The sequence below is a fragment of the Polyodon spathula genome, chromosome 10 (assembly GCF_017654505.1).
Source record: "Polyodon spathula isolate WHYD16114869_AA chromosome 10, ASM1765450v1, whole genome shotgun sequence".
NCBI classification, from domain to species: Eukaryota; Metazoa; Chordata; class Actinopteri; order Acipenseriformes; family Polyodontidae; genus Polyodon; species Polyodon spathula.
In genome coordinates, this window is record NC_054543.1 from 24,385,521 (window position 1) to 24,406,966 (window position 21,446).

The 21,446-nt window shown below is 37.6% G+C and overlaps 1 protein-coding gene across 1 annotated transcript in view; it reads right to left on the reverse strand.

Moving 5' to 3' along the window:
• Positions 1 to 21,446, reverse strand: part of LOC121322013 (aryl hydrocarbon receptor-like) — a 137,459-nt gene that overhangs the window by 39,067 nt on the left and 76,946 nt on the right. The window contains exon 3 of the mRNA XM_041261442.1: positions 1,861 to 1,982. Coding sequence (XP_041117376.1) covers positions 1,861 to 1,982 — 122 coding nt within the window. The remainder of the gene's footprint in view (positions 1 to 1,860; positions 1,983 to 21,446) is intronic.

Genomic DNA, 21,446 nt, shown 5'->3' on the forward strand with positions numbered 1-21,446 from the left:
AAAAATAATTTTAGAAGGGGGAAAGGACTTAAGCCTATTGGTTCTCAGGCATTAGACGTATTACTGAAAACAAAACTTAAATCTGAAAATAAAGTATCTGTATAAATAAAACGATGGCAAAAAAACAGAAAGCGAGCTGTATTGGGTAAATATCCCTAGCAATTAGTGGTTTTTGTGTTAAACATGTCAATAAGTAGGAAAGAATAGTGTTTCCAGTCAAGCAGAGGACCTCATTCCCTATAAACAATGTACTTCCAGTGCTGCCTACTATTAACAGGAGGGAGGGATTCTTTGACTTTGCACTGCTGCCAAAAACAACAGCATATACTGTATACGGTGTGCATATACCTTTAACCATTGTCAAAAATATGCAAGTAAACTCTAGATGTTTTCTTTAGTGTACAGGGTTGGCTAATTGGTTTCATATTCAATATAAAATGAAATACTGTACCGTGACAGATAAATTAATCTTGGTTATAAATCTCCCTCCCGACCTATGAGGGCACTGTGTAAAGGGAACAGTGTGCCCCAGACTGGATGGTCTGGCAATTCATTCCAAGGAAAGGTATACACCACAGTACACCAAGTCATTGCCCCAGACGGGAGGCGATGTGGCAATCGCGGATTGGAGGAAAAGCAATTGCAATCGATAACCAAGGCTGTGATGAGTAAATGAGGCCGAGCGAACTGTGTTTAGTGTTTGTTTGTTTGTCAATCTAATTGTACTCGCTTGTTCTTGTTAGACAGCTAACACATACCGGGACAGCACTGCACTACTGTTCACCGTGAACCTTGTTGTCTGTCATCTGTTTAAGCATTGCATCACATCTACACCTGCGCATTGCAAACCACTTTGCCACATGTACACATACACTATTACACACATGTTTCAGTAATGTATCAAACTATGCACAGGATCGAGTACATTGGTTTGTTTTTATATGTTTGTGGCAGAGTAGGGATAGAAAGGAGGAAAGTTGTAGTCCAAGGAGGGAGTTGCAGGACTACAACTCCTAGAATGCCACAGGAAATCAGAAGCACCTTAATCCATCCATAAAGGCAAGAGAAAACCAGCAGTCAGGACTGCCACTGAGGGAGTAGCAGCCATAGGCAGACTGGCTGAAGAAGTATGAGCCAGCTGCTGAAGAGACCTGAACGAGGTACTGTGTTTGTGGGAAAGTGTTTTTGTTGTTTCGCTGGTAAATGGCTTAGTTTTAGTTAGTGATGGAGAAAGTTTAGGTAGTGCTCCGAAAAGGAGTTTTTGTTTCTTTTGTTTGTAAATAATAAAAGTGAGCAACAGCGCTTAAAAATCCAGTTTAGTGTCTGTCTCGGTGTGTGTAGGGTGAAAAGTGGGCCTCAGCCGTAAGGCTTCGTTACATGTTTTTATTTCATACCACTGTTTTTATGACTGTTTTTTGTTTTCTGTTAATTGTTTTTGTCCCATTTTAATGATTTGTTTATTTTTTGTTATTCATTTTATAATGTTATTTCTTGACATCTTTTGTTACCAAGACCAAAAATTGACTACTTTAGGTTAAAGAAAGTTCTCCATCTCCATGCCTTATTTCCATGATATCTGTTATGCGTGCACTTCCTGGGACATTACACCTCTGTGTTTTGTGGGTCAAAGTATGTAACTGGCTGTAAGCATGTCAGTCAATAGGGGAAGCAGCTGTTTGATCAATGACAGGATAGAAGCCATGGAAGGGATGGGAACAAACTACCCTCCAAATAAAGTACTAACTGAAAGCATGGCTTGCAAACAGATATCTTTGTTTACAATCAATGTTTAAAAAGCCTCACTAGATTGATTTTCACTGGAATTCCCAGGGGAAGGGTCCAGGCCTATTCCTGGATTACCTGGAGTAGGAGGTCTCCTTCGGAGAAGCTGGCTCCATTAGTCTGAGGCGCGCTCTGTCCGTTCCCGCCGAAAGTCCCCGGCTTCTCCCTGAGCCAGCCCACATTGTTCTTCTTCATGGTGGCTGCAAAAGAGAAAAAAAATAAATTCAGGCATGCAAACTTGAAAGCAATACATGCAGGAATTTGGAACAGCCTACTTTTCTTTTTTTTCTTTTTTGCAGAATGTTTATAGACTTGCTGCCAAGTTGTGAAATGATCTTATTTTTTGTGAAACCAACACCACCACCCCACCTCCCCTCTCTACTTTCCATTTAAGAAACAACAGATTGAGAAAGAAACAGGGGCATCTTTTCAATGTGTTTACTCCAGTCTTTAATGAAATCTTTTATAAGAATTCTCAGGTTGTTTTCATGTTTGTTTTCTGTTTTTTTGTCAGTTTTATAAAATTAATATTTCCTTTTAAAAAACTACAGGTAAGTAGCCATTGTAATTGCTTTCCCCTTCCCACATTTCCTTGCCAGTTGTATGATGTTTGTAATCCTTCTGAACGGTTCTGGGTTCTGTTACTCCATTACTGAATTGTTATTTGAATTTTTCTTCTCTAAATTTGCTTTTACCTGGCTTTGAACTTGCTTCGAGTCACATTGATTTGAATGGAATGAGGAAGGCTGTTCTGCTTAGAATTCTCGAGACAATCTCAAGCATCTCAGGTCACAGGGAATGTGCCATTAGATTTGACTCAAGGAGTTTCCCAATCATTGAAAATATGAAGGTGCCAGCTGAAATGCTTTAAGAGATTTTAGCAGCTGTCGTTACGGTGGGAAATTTGCAAACATGCTGCCTTCACTGGGATAGTAAAATCCGTGGATGTACTGTATATTCTCACATTTAGGTACTTGCGACAGCCGAAGAATGTCCTAATCAAGTTGGAGAAAATTATGTGACATATCTGAGCCCCAGAAGGACCTAATAGAGTTAAATGTTCCAACGCTACAGTCTTCTTTCCCTTGCATCCAGACGTTAGGCTTAGTACTCAAATCACAGGCAGAGGGCGGGGCCATTTGTTATTTCCTTGTTTTATTTCAATTTTTGTAATTTTTTTATTGAAGCTGCTTCCTGAGTGCCAGTTCTTAAATATCTTTCCACAGGAGACAGATGTTGTGCAATAATGATAGGAATTTCAGACCAAGTTTAATTGGGAATATGGCCTTTCAATACATCAAGTTAACTGTTCATGTACTGTAATGCCTGTTCCAAAGAAAACACTATTGTATAACCTCAACCCCCCCCCCCCCACCACCACCACCTTCAGGAATAAGAGTTATAGACTGTATAGTTACATCTCATACCCTGTCAATAAATAAATACATCCATTCATTAAAACATGGTGAATATTTGAATAACCAAAGCTTGAAAAACATATTTATGTTCATAACAAATATTTCACTGTTCCTCTTCACTTCCTGCATTCTAGGCAATAGGACCCCACATAGTTTCCTATGTGCAGTAATGAACAGTGCAATGTTCAGGTGGGGTCCTAGGGTTAGGAAGTGAATAAGGATAGTACTAGCACGAACAGCAAAGCAATAAGGGCCTTTTCAGAATGTCAGGTAAGCACATTTTTAATGCTCTGGTTATTACAAATTCTTACAATTTTATGTGTATTATGTAAGGAAGTAGGAAAAACAGTCTTCCTGGTTGTAAACTGAAAGAAGTTGAAAACAAAAAAAACTAAATAGACTACCCTTATAAAAGTTTACCATGGTAAACTTGCACAGTAATTTTACAGTTGTCCAATGCTTTTTGCATGGTTATACAGTAGTTTGCATGTACCAAAGTTTACTATAGTTTTCTATGTTTTTTTTTTTTTTTTTTAAATATGCTTTACCATAACTCGCTGAGCTTTACAATGCTACCTACAATTTACCATACTTTCACTAAGCTTTATTACACTTGCTTTTACTATAGGAAACTTTTATAAGGGTAATGAAAGGTAAGGCTGCTTTTGTTTTCTACCCCTTTAATACAGGACAGCAGCTAGCTTTCTTCAAAGCTCAACAAGCTTATCTGATGTTCTAGTACAATGGTTCTCAAACAGGGGGACTGTATCCTGTGACGGGAGGGCATTAGAAGGTTCAGGGATTTTAAATTTTTTTTAATTAAAAAAAGAAAAAAGAAATAATTACAGTGCACATCTTAACCTAGGCTGTACAGTATAACGGGCAGATACTTTATTTGGGCTTTATTGGCTATTTTGATTGGATCGCCACTAATACTTCCACCAATCAGAGGACTGCATACATTATTTGTAGTGATCCTGCCCTCTGTCAGACTGGTGTACAAAACATGTTGAAGTAATTAATTTTCTGTACTGTTCAGAGCTGTGGTAGAATGTAAACTGGTCAGCAATTATCAAGTCTGTTGGTTGGGGCGTGTCTCTTAGCTCGCTGCAGTGTTCAAATTAACTGTGTTTACATTTGGCTCATCGAGGCCTGGATGTCTGCCAATTTTCATCAGCTCAACACTAACAAATCTGAACTACTTCTAGTAGGATCAAAAACTCAACTCAAGAATCTCAATATTGCTTCTTTAAACCTTAAGTCTGCTGCTGCCTTCTCCCACTGTACGAAGCCTTAGTACACTTCTGGATAGTAACTTCACCTTTGATTCCCAAATCTCCTCTGTAGTCAAATCCTCCTTCTACCACCTCCGAAACATCTCAAAGGCCCGTCCCTACCTTTCCTTCCCGGTTGCAGAGATTCTGTAATGCATTCAACTCCTCTCGACTCGACTACTGCAACTCTCTCTATGGTGGTCTTCCATCATGTACCATAAACCAAGTGCAGCTGGTTCAAAATGCCACTGCTAGAATCCTTACCAGATATAAAAAACATGATCACATTACCCTGTCTTGCCCAGCTGCACTGGCTACCTGGGTAAAGTTCAGGACTACTTTCAAAATTCTCTTGCTTGCCTACAAGGCCCTTCATCCTCCCACAGTCACTCGCTTCAAATCAACCCTCAAGAACCTCTCTTGCATTCAATGCTCTTTAAGCCTGATATCAGTTATTAGCTGTTGTCTAAATTGTTATTTCAGGTTTTTCACTCCATCATATTCGTATGATTCTGTATGACACACACATCCACAATATTTATAATTTACATCCTAGCCTTGTATTAAATGTATTTGCATTTTTTTTTTATTGTTTGTATTTAATGTACTATGCCCTGTATTTCACTGTATTTAATGTATTATGCATTGTTTCTCACTATCTTGTAAAGCGCTTTGTGATGGTGGTCCACTGTGAAAGTCGCTATATAAAATAAAGACTGATTGATTGATTGATTGATTGATTGTTAAAGGAGCGGAGGACAAAAGAAATAATGTGTCATATATCAAAGTGGATCAATCTGTTTGAAAACATTAAAAATAGACCGGACATTACCATCAATGGATTTAAAAAATGTGGAATTGATGATGCGATCAGAAACCCAGAGGCAGTGTAAACGTTTTTATGTTAAGTATTTTTATGTTTTTTTTTTTAATTTTTTTACAAAGGTTTAATTATCAGCCCAAATTGTTTGTGTCAGACTTGTTGAAAGTCTGTAACAAAATGTTGATTGATGTGGTCGACATGTTGTAGATACGACTATTAATGCAGGCATCGTGCAGTTATCGCAAAGTCCAGAAACAAAATAAAATGTTTTGCACCATGTAAAACTGAGCTGATTTTGCCAATGTTGAAATTAACCAGTTTGAAATGATTTCGAAGCAAATAAAAGCATTTTCGTTTCAGCTTTATTGTTAAAGATTTCACATGTGGCAATATATACTGACCTACAATTCATGCCTGGTAGTGATCGTTCCACTGTGTCATGTTGTGAACCATACTTTTAAAACTGAGAGACAGCAAATGCTTATCATAAACATTTACTGGTTCTTAAAATTAAGGGTCATCTAAGAACAATAAATACTGTAACTGATTAGAAGGCCTCCAAGTTGCTGCACTTACATTGTAGATGTTATAATGAGTTATTGTAAATGAGATACTATTTTAGCAGACATATTTAATTAAGTAAACATTTATTTAAATGTTTTTTGGAAATACAACCTACACATGCAAGACTTTTTGTGAACGTGTCGTGAACAAAATCCCCTAATGTAGCAAATCTGCCAAATTTAATACCAGCCAAAATTTCATGTTATACGGTATATAAAACAAATATTTATGCTGACACCTCCACGCATGTCAAAGTTTGTATATGGCAGTGTGCATCTGACTAGTGCCTTTAAAGCTTGCATATTATGGATGAAGTCAGCTGCCATCTGGTAATGTATGTTGTTTATCAGCTTACTATGTAGTAAGCGTTGGTCACAATCGGTAAACTATAATTTGCAGTGTTAAGTTTGTGCTTATTACGACAGATCGTGCAAAAAAACCCCCCAAAAAAACAAACAGCAGTGACAAACAGAGAGGCCGCAGACATGCTGGATTCTTTTCTTACTAGTATATGTACATATGCATGTATGTGTTGGGGGGGGGGGGTGGTGGTGGTGTCAAGTACCACAAACAAGAGGAGGGGGGCGGCCCAAAAACTTTGAAAACCACTGTTCTAGTAACAAAAAGGCAATGAATACATATACAGACTCTTTTTGCCTTCAACCCGCTTGACAAGGGGCCCTGGCCATATGGAAAAGACCATCAGAACACCTCTTTGAGAATGACTGGGCCACAGGGAAACTGCAAGGATGGAGATGGCAGTGTTGAGGGACAGGCATTGGCTGTTTTCATACTTGACTGACCAATTGGGTTAGTTCTGTGTCTTGGGTGTTTTCCTTTCTCCTGAACTTAGTTTCCAAACTACAACTAGTAACAGTGACTGGCGAGTACGGAAGAGTCTATAAATGTGAAGTGTCCCATACAAATTCAAAATAAATAAACATATTCAACAAACATGTTGCCTTGTAAAAAAAATATAATATCTACACATCTTTTTATAGAAAATGATTACACCGTGTAACAATTTTTTTTTTTATTTTTGTTCCTGGGTAGTAAGTGTTATTTCCTAATTGCTTATGCCTCAAAAATATAGAAAATGGCTATTATTCCCCACAAACTTTGCTTTTGTGACCAGGACAGTGATATTTCAAAATATCACTATTTCTAATACAGTAAATACAGTATAATCGTAAATCTCGAAAAACTACTCACTTCTAAACATTTTGTAGTCATTTTTATATTACTTTAGTATAAATACATGTTAATTTGGATTCATATGTTGTTTTTTCTGACTTTTTGTGAACGAAAAGACATACATTTGCCCATTTTTCCATTGGAAATAGTGATATTTTGAAATATCACTGTCCTGGTCACAAAAGCAAACTTTGTTGGGAATAATAGCCATTTTCTATACTTTTGAGGTATAAGCAATTAGGAAATAACACTTACTACCCAGGAACAAAAATTGTGTTACATAGTGTTATTAGAACAACAAAAACACTTAGAAAAACAGCATCCTTTGAGATCTTGAAGTTCTTGGGGGTATTTAGGTTTTGATGACCCACTTTTACACCAAATTGGTTGAGCTAGTGAAGGCTATTGCCAAAATTAAACTCTACATAACAAGTTTTACAAGAAGTTGGTGTAGTTACCAAACAAAAGAAGCACGTAAAAAAAGGACGGCTGCTACTGTACTGTATGCAAAACTTGAATGTTAAGAATAATACTTCCAATGGAAAAGCGATGTTAATGCTTCCTTTTTTATATGTGATACGTGCAGTCGTCAGATGTGGTGCCAAGCCTGGTCTGATCCCTGCATTCAAATTCAATATGAGCAGTTATGCCGTGGTCTAAACTTATTTTCAAGAATGATATCCCAGGCATTTTTCACATAACTCGCCAATAATCTGTCCTTAGAAATTTTCTTTCAGGTTTCTAACAGGGCGAGGAGTCCTCTACATGTATTTGTTTATTTTAGAATGGAGTACCCCGTCGCCCCTGTGCAGTTTAGTATTTTGTGTTTCTTATGATTTATTGTATTTATATATGACGGCGTAGTTTTTGTTTTGTTATTGTTTTGTTTCTGGAAGAGGTGAGATTAGGCACCTTGAAAATAAAAACTGTGTGCAGAAGGTGGCCATCTCCCGAACTAAGTGATTAATTTGTTGCTAATCAGGAGATGGTCATCTGCATATAAACCTGCAGCGCAGTTCCGTGTGGGAGTACAGAGAAGAGTACAGGAGACTGAGAGAAAGAAAAACAAACAGGAACAGTGAAAGCAAAGTGCCCAGCCTGACCTGTGTTTGGTGTTTTTGTGTACCTGTTTCATTTTGCTCTGTGAGCAGTGTTTTATTGGTAAAATATTTTATTTATTTTTGTTATTTAAATTAATCTTTTTGCAACTGCAATTACTTTGTTTTTGGTTCCTGCATTCTGGCTTGATGTCACCACACAGCTACCCTGTTAAACAAAAAAAGAACACAAACAAACATTTTTGTCGTTTTTGCAAACAACATAAATTGATTTTTTTGAGGAAACCAACATTTCTAACAATTTTTTGGGGGGGGGTTACTTTACACCCCAAATGTTCTCACGACATGCTTCTCCTGCTCTACAAATAACATTTCAAAGTGTCATTTTGTATACTTTTTAAAGGAGCAATTGCTGAGGTAAGGCCTGTATTGGTGTTTATGAAATTGCCACGGTTTACATGAAACCTCAGTGTGGGGACCTTATAAATGTATTTACCAACATGCATAGAAAATGGGGGAATACAGATATTTTTCAAAATATGATATATAGAGGAAAAAAAAACAAAACAAAAAAAAAAACAGAGTTTGCTCTCTATACTGTGATGTCAGAGCCGGACATTAACGGCCGCCAACATTTGAAAGAAAATAGAAATTGGGATCTCTTGTCCTCACCGACAGTTTATAATTATTGTCTTAATCAACATTTTTACTTTATAAAATGAAATGTTGGTGAAGATATTCATGTCGGTTAGGACAATTTATGTGTTTTGTTCCTGAAGTCTTTTATAGTCTTCAATAAGCTGCACAACTACAAACACTGTATTTGTAATTGTGAAAACTAAACAATGTAGTTTCAAAACTGCAATTGTATATACATTTTAATATTCTATATACAGAAATATCTATATCCACTGCTTGTGCTTTACATTGTGCCATTGTATCTGCTTTGTCTTGTCTATTTGTGCTTCTGAAGCACTGTTTTTACAATGCACTGCTTTAGAAATCATAAGTGTTACTGGAGTAAACTGTAGAATAAGCCAATATTTCTAGAAATCTAGAAGCATCAATTTTTATGTAATGTATACTTTGCTTGGATAGTCTTAAAAACCTACCATTAATTGTCTTGTCACAGTGCAAACCTTTGTATCTATTTTTCTTGTCATAATGCCAGCCAAGAGTATTAGTAAGCTGACAAATAACAAAATGCAGGAGGTATATTGAAAAAAGGGAAAATGACAGGGAAAGACAAGACATATATCTAGAGAGTGAAAGACAAAGAAGTAGGACACCTTACAGGGACAATAGCATTAATGAAAATGACCCTTAATTTTCAACAATCAAGCATGTGTAATAAAATATTAACCACTACCCTGCTATTGCAATAAGCCAAACTTCTGCAGCCGCTTTGGAGTTGTTAAAGACCACAGCATTTCACCAGTGCTTGCATGTATATCAGATGACGCTAAACAAGATGAAGACTGCTGAAAGTCTACAACCAGTGGAAGAAGTCTCATCAATTCTCACTGGAAGGTTATGTGTAGTGGAATACAATGGGGATGTGTATCCTGGAAAGATAACAGGATTTAAACCTGATACATTTAATAGATTTAGATAATGGGACGATTTGTTCTTTCATGTTTCAGATTGCAAAGAAAGTCCCTTCATGTGTAAAACTTTGTTCTTCTTAAAAGTAAAATGAATTGTTTTTTTAAAAAAAAAACCTCAACACCACCTGCTCTAACATCATATCCACATTTTGAAATCACCAATTCCCCTCCACCACTCCCCATGAACTGAGGTTTGTAAATGTGATAATACAATGTTTTTATTATTATTATTATTATTATTATTATTATTATTATTATTATTATTATTATTATTATTATTATTATTCCAATATGATGTTGCTTTCTTTTTATTTAAGCAATAACTAAAATGGAGTACAGACATCAAATCAGGTCATCACGAACATTCAAATGTCCAAACAGACACACACTATTTTACCACAAATGTGTTTTTTAATATGCATAATGTCCAACTAACATGTTTTTAGTTGCATATGATTTGATTAATTATGCCTCTATTAGATTTTTTTTTTTTTTTTTTGGAATTTTATATAAATAATGTATTTCATATAAAAACTTTTCCCTCATATTTTCAAATTGGCATGGTGCTTGCATGGAGAAAAAAAGTAACAATAATCAATATAATTGTAAAGTGTACATAAAGAGAGTCTGATTGAAGTCAGTTTCATTAATAACTACTAAAATATGCACAATCTTTTCATTTTAAAATGACATGTCGATGAGGATTTTCCACTCACTTTGTCAGTTAAAGACTGACAAAATATGGGAAAAAAGTAATTTCAAGGGTCCCTTTTTTAAGAAAATTACACTTAAGGTTGTGATGATTATGAAAAAAAAAGTACTTATTTGAACAATTTCTGAAAAATAAAGTGTTGGTCTTTGAATATCAGCATGTTTAATTTAAAATTGCCCATCCCCTGGCAACGGTCCCAGTCGTAAATACGTGCTTTATTGAGCTATTGTTGGATGTATGTACCGACATGTTTGCAAGCTACAGCAGAGCAATTCACCTTAAATATGAAATAGTCAATGAACAAGGAAACTAGGAGCCTGAACACCTACTATACTTATAAACCCTAAAGTACACAGAGCTATCATAACAATTCCAGTAATTCTTATCTTATATGTACAAACATAATTTTGCAGGTCTTAAAAAATTGGATTTTTTTAATGGTGTTTTAGTTGAAGCTCTCGATTAAGAAAATGTGACTGCGTTCCTTTATGACAGGAAGTGCAGCAATGAGAGTGGGTTGGCGTCGCTAACAGGAGTGAAAATTACAAATTACAAAACACACTACGTAACATTTAACTTAATGTGAGATTCTTTCATTTAGGACAATGCGTGATCCTCAAGGAGATGGTAATACATATTGGGTAAGATTTACTGGAATTATTTTGTCAGCTTAATGTACTTTGAAAAGAATTAAGATGATTGCTTTTTATTTACTTAGTCCAGAGAGGCAGGGGGAATACACTCCAGGTCTTGTTTTGGAGCAAGTGGAAAAGCAGCTTGCTAATCACATCTAAAAGAACCAGTCAATGCTTTGGTATCTTTTATTAGCTATATGTGTTTTCACGTCTGCACAGGGCTTACACACCCAGAGAACTGTCAAATCACTGGAATAAAAATAGAAGAACCAAAGAAGGCAGGCTCTTTGCTTTATCGCATCTGTTATTTAAAGTTTGTTTGAACCTAATACAATTTGGTGTTCATGAAACAGTTTTAGACGGTTGTCAAATAACCCACTTCGGTAAAAAGGTGAATTTAAATCTGTATTTTACAAAGAACAAACAAAAAAATGTGAGGAGGCCATTTGTCCCTTCAGTGCTCATCTGTTTCCATGTAGGTGATTGATCTCAAAACTGTCACGTCGGTCTTAAAGGATCTCAGTGATTCAGCATCAACAACATGCCTAGGTAACCCTACCCTCCATACCTTCACCACTCTCAGTGCCTCTATTGTTTATAATATCCTACTGCTTCAAGTAGCGACAATAACATGTTACTAGGATACAGTGGTACTGTCAGTAGGATACAGTAGTGGCAAAGATGCCCGTATAGTGCCCGTTTTTTTTGAGGACTGCAAACAAACTGGACAGTCGGCATAATTTCTTTCTGACAAAGTAGAACACACATAATGTGAAGCCCATTTGTGTCTGTTTTTATATTATGTTTTTATGCACATGAAACTGCTTAAATTGTGGGTCTTTAATAAATTAGCAGGTACGTTACAGAACCTAACCACTTAAACCAGGGGTCTGCATACAAACATAACACATTTTTAGTTAATGCAACTTAGAATATCATTCATTACTTTTTTGAGTAGAAAGAGAGGCTAATCATTAGGAATCCTGGTTTGTGCTTTCATTTTCTTGGACAAAATCCCCTTCTTTTCCCCTATCTGTGGAAATGTTTTCCTAGAAACTCTATCAACATTTGCATAAACTTGGTGGTTTTTTTTTTTTTTAACATTACTGTAATTTATAACATAAAAAACACAGCTTTTTTCTCTTTTCTGGCATCTGTCAACTTTCTCTATATGATGAGTCAATTGCAGGAATGCCAAAAAAATGTCAATAGGTGAAGTTTTAAGGATTATTTCTAATGCTTCTTAACAAGGCAATGTGGTACACTACTTGGTACGTTAAATGGCTTCCACTTCTGGGGGCTTGGGTTAGCTTACAGTTAAAGTTACATTAAAGTCAGCTTACAATTACATTAAATTGAGTTTGGAGGTCTCAGCTTAAACTAGGCCGCAGTTAGCCACAATTGTGTTAATTATTATATTAAAATATTTTTCCTGGATGACTGTTTACATTCTTCCATAGTTTAGTCTTCTTTGTGCTGTACTTACCAGTTTGTTTAGATGCTGGCAGTTTCAGACTCACTGGTATACTTCCTGACACTCTGTTACCCCGTGAACATGACAGGTATTATAACCCTGCTAGCAACTTTTTAAAGCTCATGTAACCGCAGTGCTTCCTCCCTTTAAGGGTCAGTTTTCAAAGTGTGGTCCCTTATGCACTGATCCTGTGTCTCTCTGTCACACTCGGGGAACACAATACAATGATTATCTGTATGTGTGTGTGCTGGCTATTTGTTTATACCACCTTCAGCAGCTTGAGGTTATAAATGCAAATAGGAAAATCAAAAGAAGGGGATTACTGTTACAAGGAAAGTAAAAATTGTTGGAAGATCTATTGGCAGTGCCATACAGAGCTCCAGATAGCTCAGCTGAAACTTGGCACAATAGAGGCTTTGTGTCTAAGAGAGGCTTAGTCATCTAATAGTCATTGTATGCACCAAGGAATTTAAGTGGGCAGGAATAACTTCTTGTAAATTACCTTTATGTAAAAACTAAACCACTGTGCCACGAAAACTACCCATTTAGATATCTAGCTGTTGTAAAAAAATAAAAAAGTGAGTACTGAATAGTATAATTAATTAATTTACATATTTACCTTATAAGTCCCTGTTAAAAAATGCTTACAGGCATTTTCAAACAAAACATTTCCCCTTTTCCTTTTATTTACATTGCTATTTTGCTTCCCTTCGCTTTAGGGGTGTTTGTGGATGTCATTATAGTTAGGTGGCTTAGTGCCATTTTTTAACATTACAGTTACAGGGTGGATAAAAGCACCAAATTTTGTTTTGGGGTCTTTTAAGTAATTAAAATCAAATTTAGGCTAGGAGCCGTTCTGAATTTTCCATAGTATTCAAGTACGACACTGATACCTAAGATGGCCAACAATCAGTGTGAAACAACACCAAGCTCTGTTTTAAGCAGTTCAGTACGCCCAGCTGGTTATAGAAAAATGATTCTGAGATCCAGAGATGATAAACTGTGATAACCTTTACTATTCCAGAGTCAAATCACTCATCTAAAAATTTATGAGCGATGTTAATACATGTAATTCTAGATTTTTGTGTTCTTGTTCAATGTTCTTGATTTCAAACAGCTAAATTGTTAAGCTGTGTTGCCACACTTGCAACCAAAGCACTTATTCTGAAGCATTTTGATCCTTTGACTTTGACCCTGTTTCATCTTTGCCTTTGGTTAGGCTTCCTAAAAAGAGGAAAGGAGATATTTTTGATGGTATCGTGAATAGTTTGGGTGCAATTTTCAATAGCATTCTACTGGAAATCCTGGTACTGCTTCTTGCCTATTCCAATTTGCGAAGTGAAGCTACAACTGATTCATCCACACTGTTCTGGCTGTCAAGTGTTACTAACTCAGGGAAATCATCCACAAATGGGTTTCCCATTCTTCCTATAGTCTGAGATACTGTAGGTTTCTGACTTACCTTTTAAAGTTCATCTGCGTTGAGCGCCCCTGTCCCTGATGTGGAAAGTTTTGCGGGATGTCTGGGTCTTCATCAAAAGGTACTCTCTCTCAAACTGTTACAACAATCTGGCTAGCTGTGGGCCAGAGAGCATCCACAGCCTTGAGGTTTTCGGTCAGCCTAACTGCAGCACCTGATCCATTGACAATCTTGTTTTCTTGCTCATGAGTTTGATCAATTGGGATTGTGGATAATTTGTTCCTGGTCTTACAAAAGACCTAGTGATGCTGATTCTCAAACTCCTCCTTGATGGGATCGGGTAATAATTTCATATCTCTGATGTGTATTGGCATCCACCTTGCATAATGAACACGGTCCAAGGCAAAGAACAGAGGTGTCATCTCCTCCAAGACTTCAACATATACATGGATATGTCTTCATGTGGAATTACTAAATCTTGTGAATCTGGTTCACTTCTTAAAATGACTCTTACAGGATGAATTAAACTGCCTAATCTTGCGTGAGGCTCCGCACAATCTTAATAAGCAATTTCTTGGCTGCATGCACCATTTGTTCTGAAAAAGCAATTTAGTGATATACTTTATTTTTACCATTGATATCTGTCATATTGGATTTTAGTGTTATACTTGGATACTAGCCAAAATTCAGAAGGGTTCCTAGCCTAAACTTGAATATAAGGACCGGAAAGTCCTCAAGCAAAATTTGGCACTTTTATCCACCTAGTAACGGTAGTTCTGCTATGCTACCTGACTATTAATGTATTGTTACTGCAGGCTGTAGGAAGAGCATACTGTAGTTGACAGAGTGTCAAGAAGGACTCTGGAGAAAGAGGAAGGCTATGTGCCTGCAGCGGAGTCTACCTTTATGGAATGTAAATAACTGGCAACAGAACTGCCCGACCAGGCCTGTCTGTGATAAACAAACAGAGTGTGCAAAAGGCTAGGGAAGAATGCAGTAAACCGTCTCCAAATGATGACACTGAAATATAAAAGGGTAGTCTTGACACACTCAGACACAATGAAGAGAGCTCCATTCGGACACTTTTACCGGCTAAAGGGGGGATCCATTTGTTCTTATTTGGCCTTTAATGACCATTGCGTGCAGAGCGAACCTGCATCCTTAACAGCACCTGAACACCATTAGCTAACAAACTGGATGGCATCCCAGTTATTTTTTTAATAATTTTTTTTTGTTTGTTTCTTCTTGGTATGCAGTGCTAATGATTTTCTTCTAAACTTAAGTTCATAAATCTCAGAAATACAAGTATGATTAAACTCTGGCACACTGTGTATGTAATGTATCCAGAATTACCAGGTTGAATTTGACACTGTTAAAATAACACCGTCTAAAATAAACAATATTTAACTTTTTTCCATACCGCACATGTTGAAGTTGAACTCTCTGTTATAAATGTGAAGACCAGTTACAATAAAGGCAACATATTCAAATATATTCAAATATAATGACAAAAATATTATCCTGTACTTTATTATTTGGTATACTGCTAAAACATCACACAAAACTACAAACAGACCCCTAATGTAAAAAACAATGTTCTTACATATTGACAGTACACTTTAGCTGCAGCTCAGTATTAGATTCGCTATATAATCAATACCTTAAATAAAATGTATACATTTGTCATTGGCCTATTTTGTTATACTTCATAAAACAAGGAAACAAAAAAAAAAAAAAAAAAAAAAAAAAATAGAAAACTCACTTTAGGATTCTCGGTATGGTTATTCTGGGAAATGTGTTCTAAAAAGTCAACTGGGTTGCTATAGCCCACAGGAACGGTTTCAGAACTAACTTTCATCCCAGCCTCAACCTTCTGACTTTAATTAGAACCAGCTGCTAAAACCAACCCTAATTATAAAAACAAGAAAGACCCCCCCCCCCCCCACACACACAAAGTAATTTCCAATTTTCAACCACTAGGGGTCCCTAAGGATCTTCCACACAGCCTGTTTTCATCACCCCACTTTGAACAAAGCCTTCACATAAAAGGGAACCCCTCAGTACCCCCCACCCAACAGAACTGGACTGAATTCAACAATTGTTTCCCAAGCCTTGGGAGTGTTAGATCACTTGCATTCATCCTCCAAGCGAGTCCAGGCAAGCAAGCCCAGGCTTTTTGGTTGCACAGGGGCTTACTGTGAAACTAAGACATGTATGTGCTTTCCAATCATGGCTAAAGAGAGCCCTGGCCTCCTTCCATGCTTCTTTCTGTGCAAAGCTGCTGCCGACTAAATCACACCCAGGCTGTGTCTTAATGTACCTACGAGAAGTTAATTTTTGTGTCTGTCCACCACTGTGTAGGGGTGTCTCTGCCTCTCTCAATGTATAGGGAGGACCACAGTTGCTTGTCAATACTTTCAATAATTCAGGTAAAACAAGATAACCGGGACAAAAAGTCAAGGAAGTTTCAGACAAACCATTAATATCGACCTGAAAACAAAAATCCACCTTAAATCATATAGTAATTAAATATCCCCCCTGTTACAGTATATATGCTTTAGAGTTGAGGAGCAATAGCACTGGCTACAGTTAGGCACGGCGATGACAGGCAGCTGGCACTGAGAGCTTCCCCTCACAGCTGGACCACCAAACTCATTTGAGTTATGGGTTCAGTTTCAAGAGGTAAAAAGCATGGGCACCTTGTAAATTAGCCTGTTATCTGTCTGCACCACCTAGCCCCTTAGAGATTCCAATTCTAACACCTCTAACTGGAACATGAAATCCTTTCCCTCATAAAATGGTTCCAGTTTATCTCCCCCGTGTCTGCTGCAGCACTTGAATGCAGAGAGCTCTGTGTCAGCGACCCATGTTCTGTGAAGCTGCCCAACTGTTCCTTGCCTGGCTCACCGTTGAGGCATCTGTGTGCCCTGGAGCTACACAGGTGTGAAAAAAATCTAACCAGCAGTCGAGGGGACATGGTGAGAGATGAGTGCATCTCAGCTCTGGCTCCTTCTCTCAACTAACACCAGCCTGGAGAGGATTAGGAGACCAAAAATAGCGCCAAAGCCTAGTGCCTGTTTCTAATTGTAATTCTTCTCTTTACATTAGAATCAGCAGTTAAAGGATAACACATGGCATTATACTAGGATTTTTACCCCTGTACATATAATTCAAAATACACCTGAATTGTGTCAAATATTACTTTTTATGGTAGTATAAATATGTACAGAAACCTTGCTTTACAGCCAACACAATATAAAGGCCACCTAAAAATTCAGGCCACTTTTTTCAGTCCCGATTTGATCTTATTGACATCAATGTAGAGTCACCTTCACTACTAAGGCCAACCCCTTTATTCAGTATTGAGGCCACTATCAGAAGTCCCAAATCTATGAAGCCCTCTCTAATAAGACTATAGTACTGTAAAACTAGAATGCAAAGTGATGCAACAGATTTGCAAATAGGATTTCAATAATACAAATAACAGCCAAATAGAAAAGTTTGCATAGAAGAAAACTAAAAGAAATAACTGTTTGACATATGTTCCACCTTCCTCTTAAGGCCACATTTTGTATCGTGGTGGTTGCACTGAATTGCACTGTACTTGAATGGCCAACATTAACACAAAGACGTCAAGCACAGGTCTCTAGTCATTTTTTCTCCGGAAAAAGCCGAGAAAACCTTTCAACGGCCGAGTGAGACCGATAGGAGCCGAGAGAAGCTGAAAAAAAGGGGCCGGATCTGAGCAGTACACATAGACCCGGCACCACAGAGATAACACGGACATAAAAAAAGAAGATAGCTGCTTCCACATCCAGCGCTCAAAGAATATCACAGACATTTGCAGAGCTTTTTGAGATGTTATAGTAATGCAATAATAACTTGGATCGCATTATTGAGGAGTTTGGTGATAAAACAAGTGATCAGGAGATAATTTAACAGTATGCACATCTATGAAGAGGTACAGTGGCTCTCAAAAGTATTCACTCCCCTTGGACTTTTCCACATTTTATTGTGCTACAACATGGAATCAAAATGGATTTATTTAGGAGTTTTTGCCACTGTTCAACACAAAAAAAGTACATAATGTCAAAGTGAAAAATAAAATCTACAACTTATTCTAAATTAATTACAAATACAAAACAGAAAATAATTGATTGCATAAGTATTCACCCCATTGAATCAATATTTGGTAGAGGCACCTTTGGCAGCAATTACAGCCATGAGTCTATTTGGATAAGACACTACCAGCTTTGCACATCTGGACACTGCAATTTTTGCCCATTCTTCTTTGCAAAATTGCTCAAGCTCCGTCACGTTGGATGGGGACCTTTAGTGAACAGCAATTTTCAACTCTTTCCACATATTCTCAATTGGACTGAGGTCCGGGCTTTAACTGGGCCACTGCAGGACATTGGCTTTTTTGTTTTTAAGCCACTCCAGTGTGGCTTTGGCTGTATGTTTGGGGTCATTGTCCTGCTGGAAGATGAATCTTCTCCCAAGTCCTAGGTGTTTTGCAGACTTCAGCAGGTTTTCCTCCAGGATTTCTCTGTACTTTGCTGCATCCATTTTGCCCTCTATCTTCACGAGCTTTCCAGGCCCTGACACAGAAAAGCACCCCATAGCATGATGCTGCCACCACCATACCTCACGGTAGGGATGGTGTTCTCAGGATGATGTGCAGTGTTAGGCTTGCGCCAAACATAGCGCTTAGCATTAAGGCCAAAAAGCTTTATTTTGGTCTCATTAGACCATAGAATCTTCTTCCCCTTGGTCTCAGAGTCAGCCACATCCCTTCTGGCAAACACTAGCCGAGATTTGATGTGAGTTGTTTTCAACAATGGCTTTCTTTTTGCCACTCTCCCATAAAGGCCAGTTTTGTGAAGCACCTGGGCTATTGTTGCCGTATGCACAGTGTCTCCCAGCTCAGCAGTGGAAGACTGGAACTCCTTAGAGTTGCCATAGGCCTCTTGGTGGCCTCCCTGACTAGTGCCCTTCTCACCCGGATACTCAGTTTTTGAGAACTGCCTGTTCTAGACAGATTCACAGTTGTCCCATATTCTCTCCATTTCTTATTAATGGGCTTTACTGTGCTCCGGGGGATATTCAATGCCTTGGAAATGTTCTTATATCCTACCCCTGACTGGTGCTTTTGAAGAACCTTATTCCGGATTTGCTTTGAATGATCCTTTGTTTTCATGACGTAGTTTTTGTTAGGGAATGTACTAACCAACTGTGGGACCTCCCAAGACAGGTGTATTTAATCTGAAATCACGTGAAACACCTTAATTGCACACAGGTGGACTCCATTCAACTAATTATGTGACTTCTAAAGACAGCTAGTTGCACCAGGGCTTATTTAGGTGTGTCATAGTAAAGGGGGTGAATACTTATGCAATCAATTATTTTCTGTTTTATATTTGTAATTAATTTAGAACAATTTGTAGATTTCACTTTTCACTTTGACATTATGGACTTTTTTTGTCTTGATCAGTGGCAAAAACACCTAATTAAATCCATTTTGATTCCATGTTGTAAACCAATAAAGTTCAAGGGGGGTGGGGGGGGGGGTGGGGGGATACTGTAGAGAGCCACTGTATGTGATAAATACAGCGAGCAAGGGGTGGGGTGGGGCTGTAGATGCAGTACTGTGTCCTGTTTATATGCAGTGACTTTTAAACCTATTTTACTCTGAAAAAAATACTTTTAACAGCATGTGTAAAATAAACAGCGGGTCTGAATATAAATTGGACCCGACGCACCTGACAGACGGCGAATAAATGGACTGCAAAGAGTTAACAGCATGCAGATACAGGGCTATTGGCGAGGGAGCTGCAGTCAGTGGGTGGAGGGTCTTTTTGTCATACACAGCTAAATAATTCATTTCCTCTGGACACTGGTGACTCATGCTTTGTCTAGACTAAATCCTAATTTCTAAATATAGTTTAACAATACAAGTACAATACAGAATGCACAGTACACGTTCTATATACAATTCACAGTACACATACAGGTACTGAAAGAGAGAAGGAAAACAAACCCAGTTACATAAGAATTTTCCTGACACACCAGGGCCCCTACATGCTGAGATGTAAAGAGGGCGGCGGGCCTATGCGGTTTGGGAAAGGGGGAATTATTGAATTCTCATTGAGGCCTGATGAACTTAAGAGATTTGTGTTTTGGCATCTTTTGACAAGCAGGAAAACCAGAAAAGCTTGTACAAAGGTTTATTTTTGGTTTGTTTTTCTTTGTTTTGGAATTTCCTTTGTTTTAGGTAGAAAAAAACAATTCCATTTGCATGAAATTTCAACAACAAAAACCAAAAAAGCATTACTTGTGTTTGAGGCCTGAGGCCTACATTTTGAGAATACTTTATCTTATGTTTGTCTAATGTAATAGTCATGACATCCCAAGCTAGTATTCTGTAATATATAAAAGCTGCATCTCCCTGTTCAAAGTCATTTTTAGTTATGATGAGCAAGATGGTAAAAGAAGTGGTAACAACCATATTACAGAGCCATATATAGATTGCCTTTTAAATTATTATGATATCTTCCTTTTAAATAGGCTTCTCTTCCTTTCTATTTCAGTTCTTGGAGTCAGTATCTAGTCTCTTATACAAGGCATAGTGTACATTGCTACATATTAACTCTTATTATAGACCCAGAGCATCATCCCCCACCAATTAAAAAGCTTAGACTGATCAGATTTCGCAGGGTCCAGGGGTAGGAGTGATGCAGTGCGCAAGGAAGAGACAGCGATGATCCAGCCAGAAAACAGATTTATTTTTGTAATCCAGGTCTGGTGACCTTAAACAATAATCCCAGGCAATACACAGCAATGTTCTATAAAACGGGTTTGCAGTCCCAAACAATAAACAGTTATTACATCCACAATATACAAACACGTCACCAGTCCTGGGCGAGTGCTGTAGTGCTCGTGGTGCAAGTACAATATATATCGTGATACAGGTGCAGTGATGTCCGGGTTAGGGCTGGCCTCTGGCGACAGCTCCGAAACATGTTAGCCGTCTACTAAAAATAACAAGTAACAATTTGAGACAAACAAACAAAACATTCTTGGTACGATATGTATATAAACACTGGTCCTTCCGGGTCGTTCCTTAACCATAAACGAAGGAACAGATAACATCGCTCTGTCCTCATAGGTCAGGAGGGAGATTTACCACCAAGAACCATTCTGTTTCTGTCACACCATTATATTACTGATTTTATATTATACTAATGGTCTGAAAGTGGGCATTCATACATTTAACGATCATATTTTAATATGTTGTAAATAAAACACCCTTTTAAATGAGTCCTACGCTTTTTATTGCAGTACAGACTGGGGCAGCTGCTTAATTGGTGCCTTCCACTATTCGATAAAATAGCGATTTGCTATTTTAACAAAAAAAAATGCAGCACATTTTTTTATTTGTTTTTGTGATGCGGTTACAAACATTCTAAAGGCATATACTAGAAA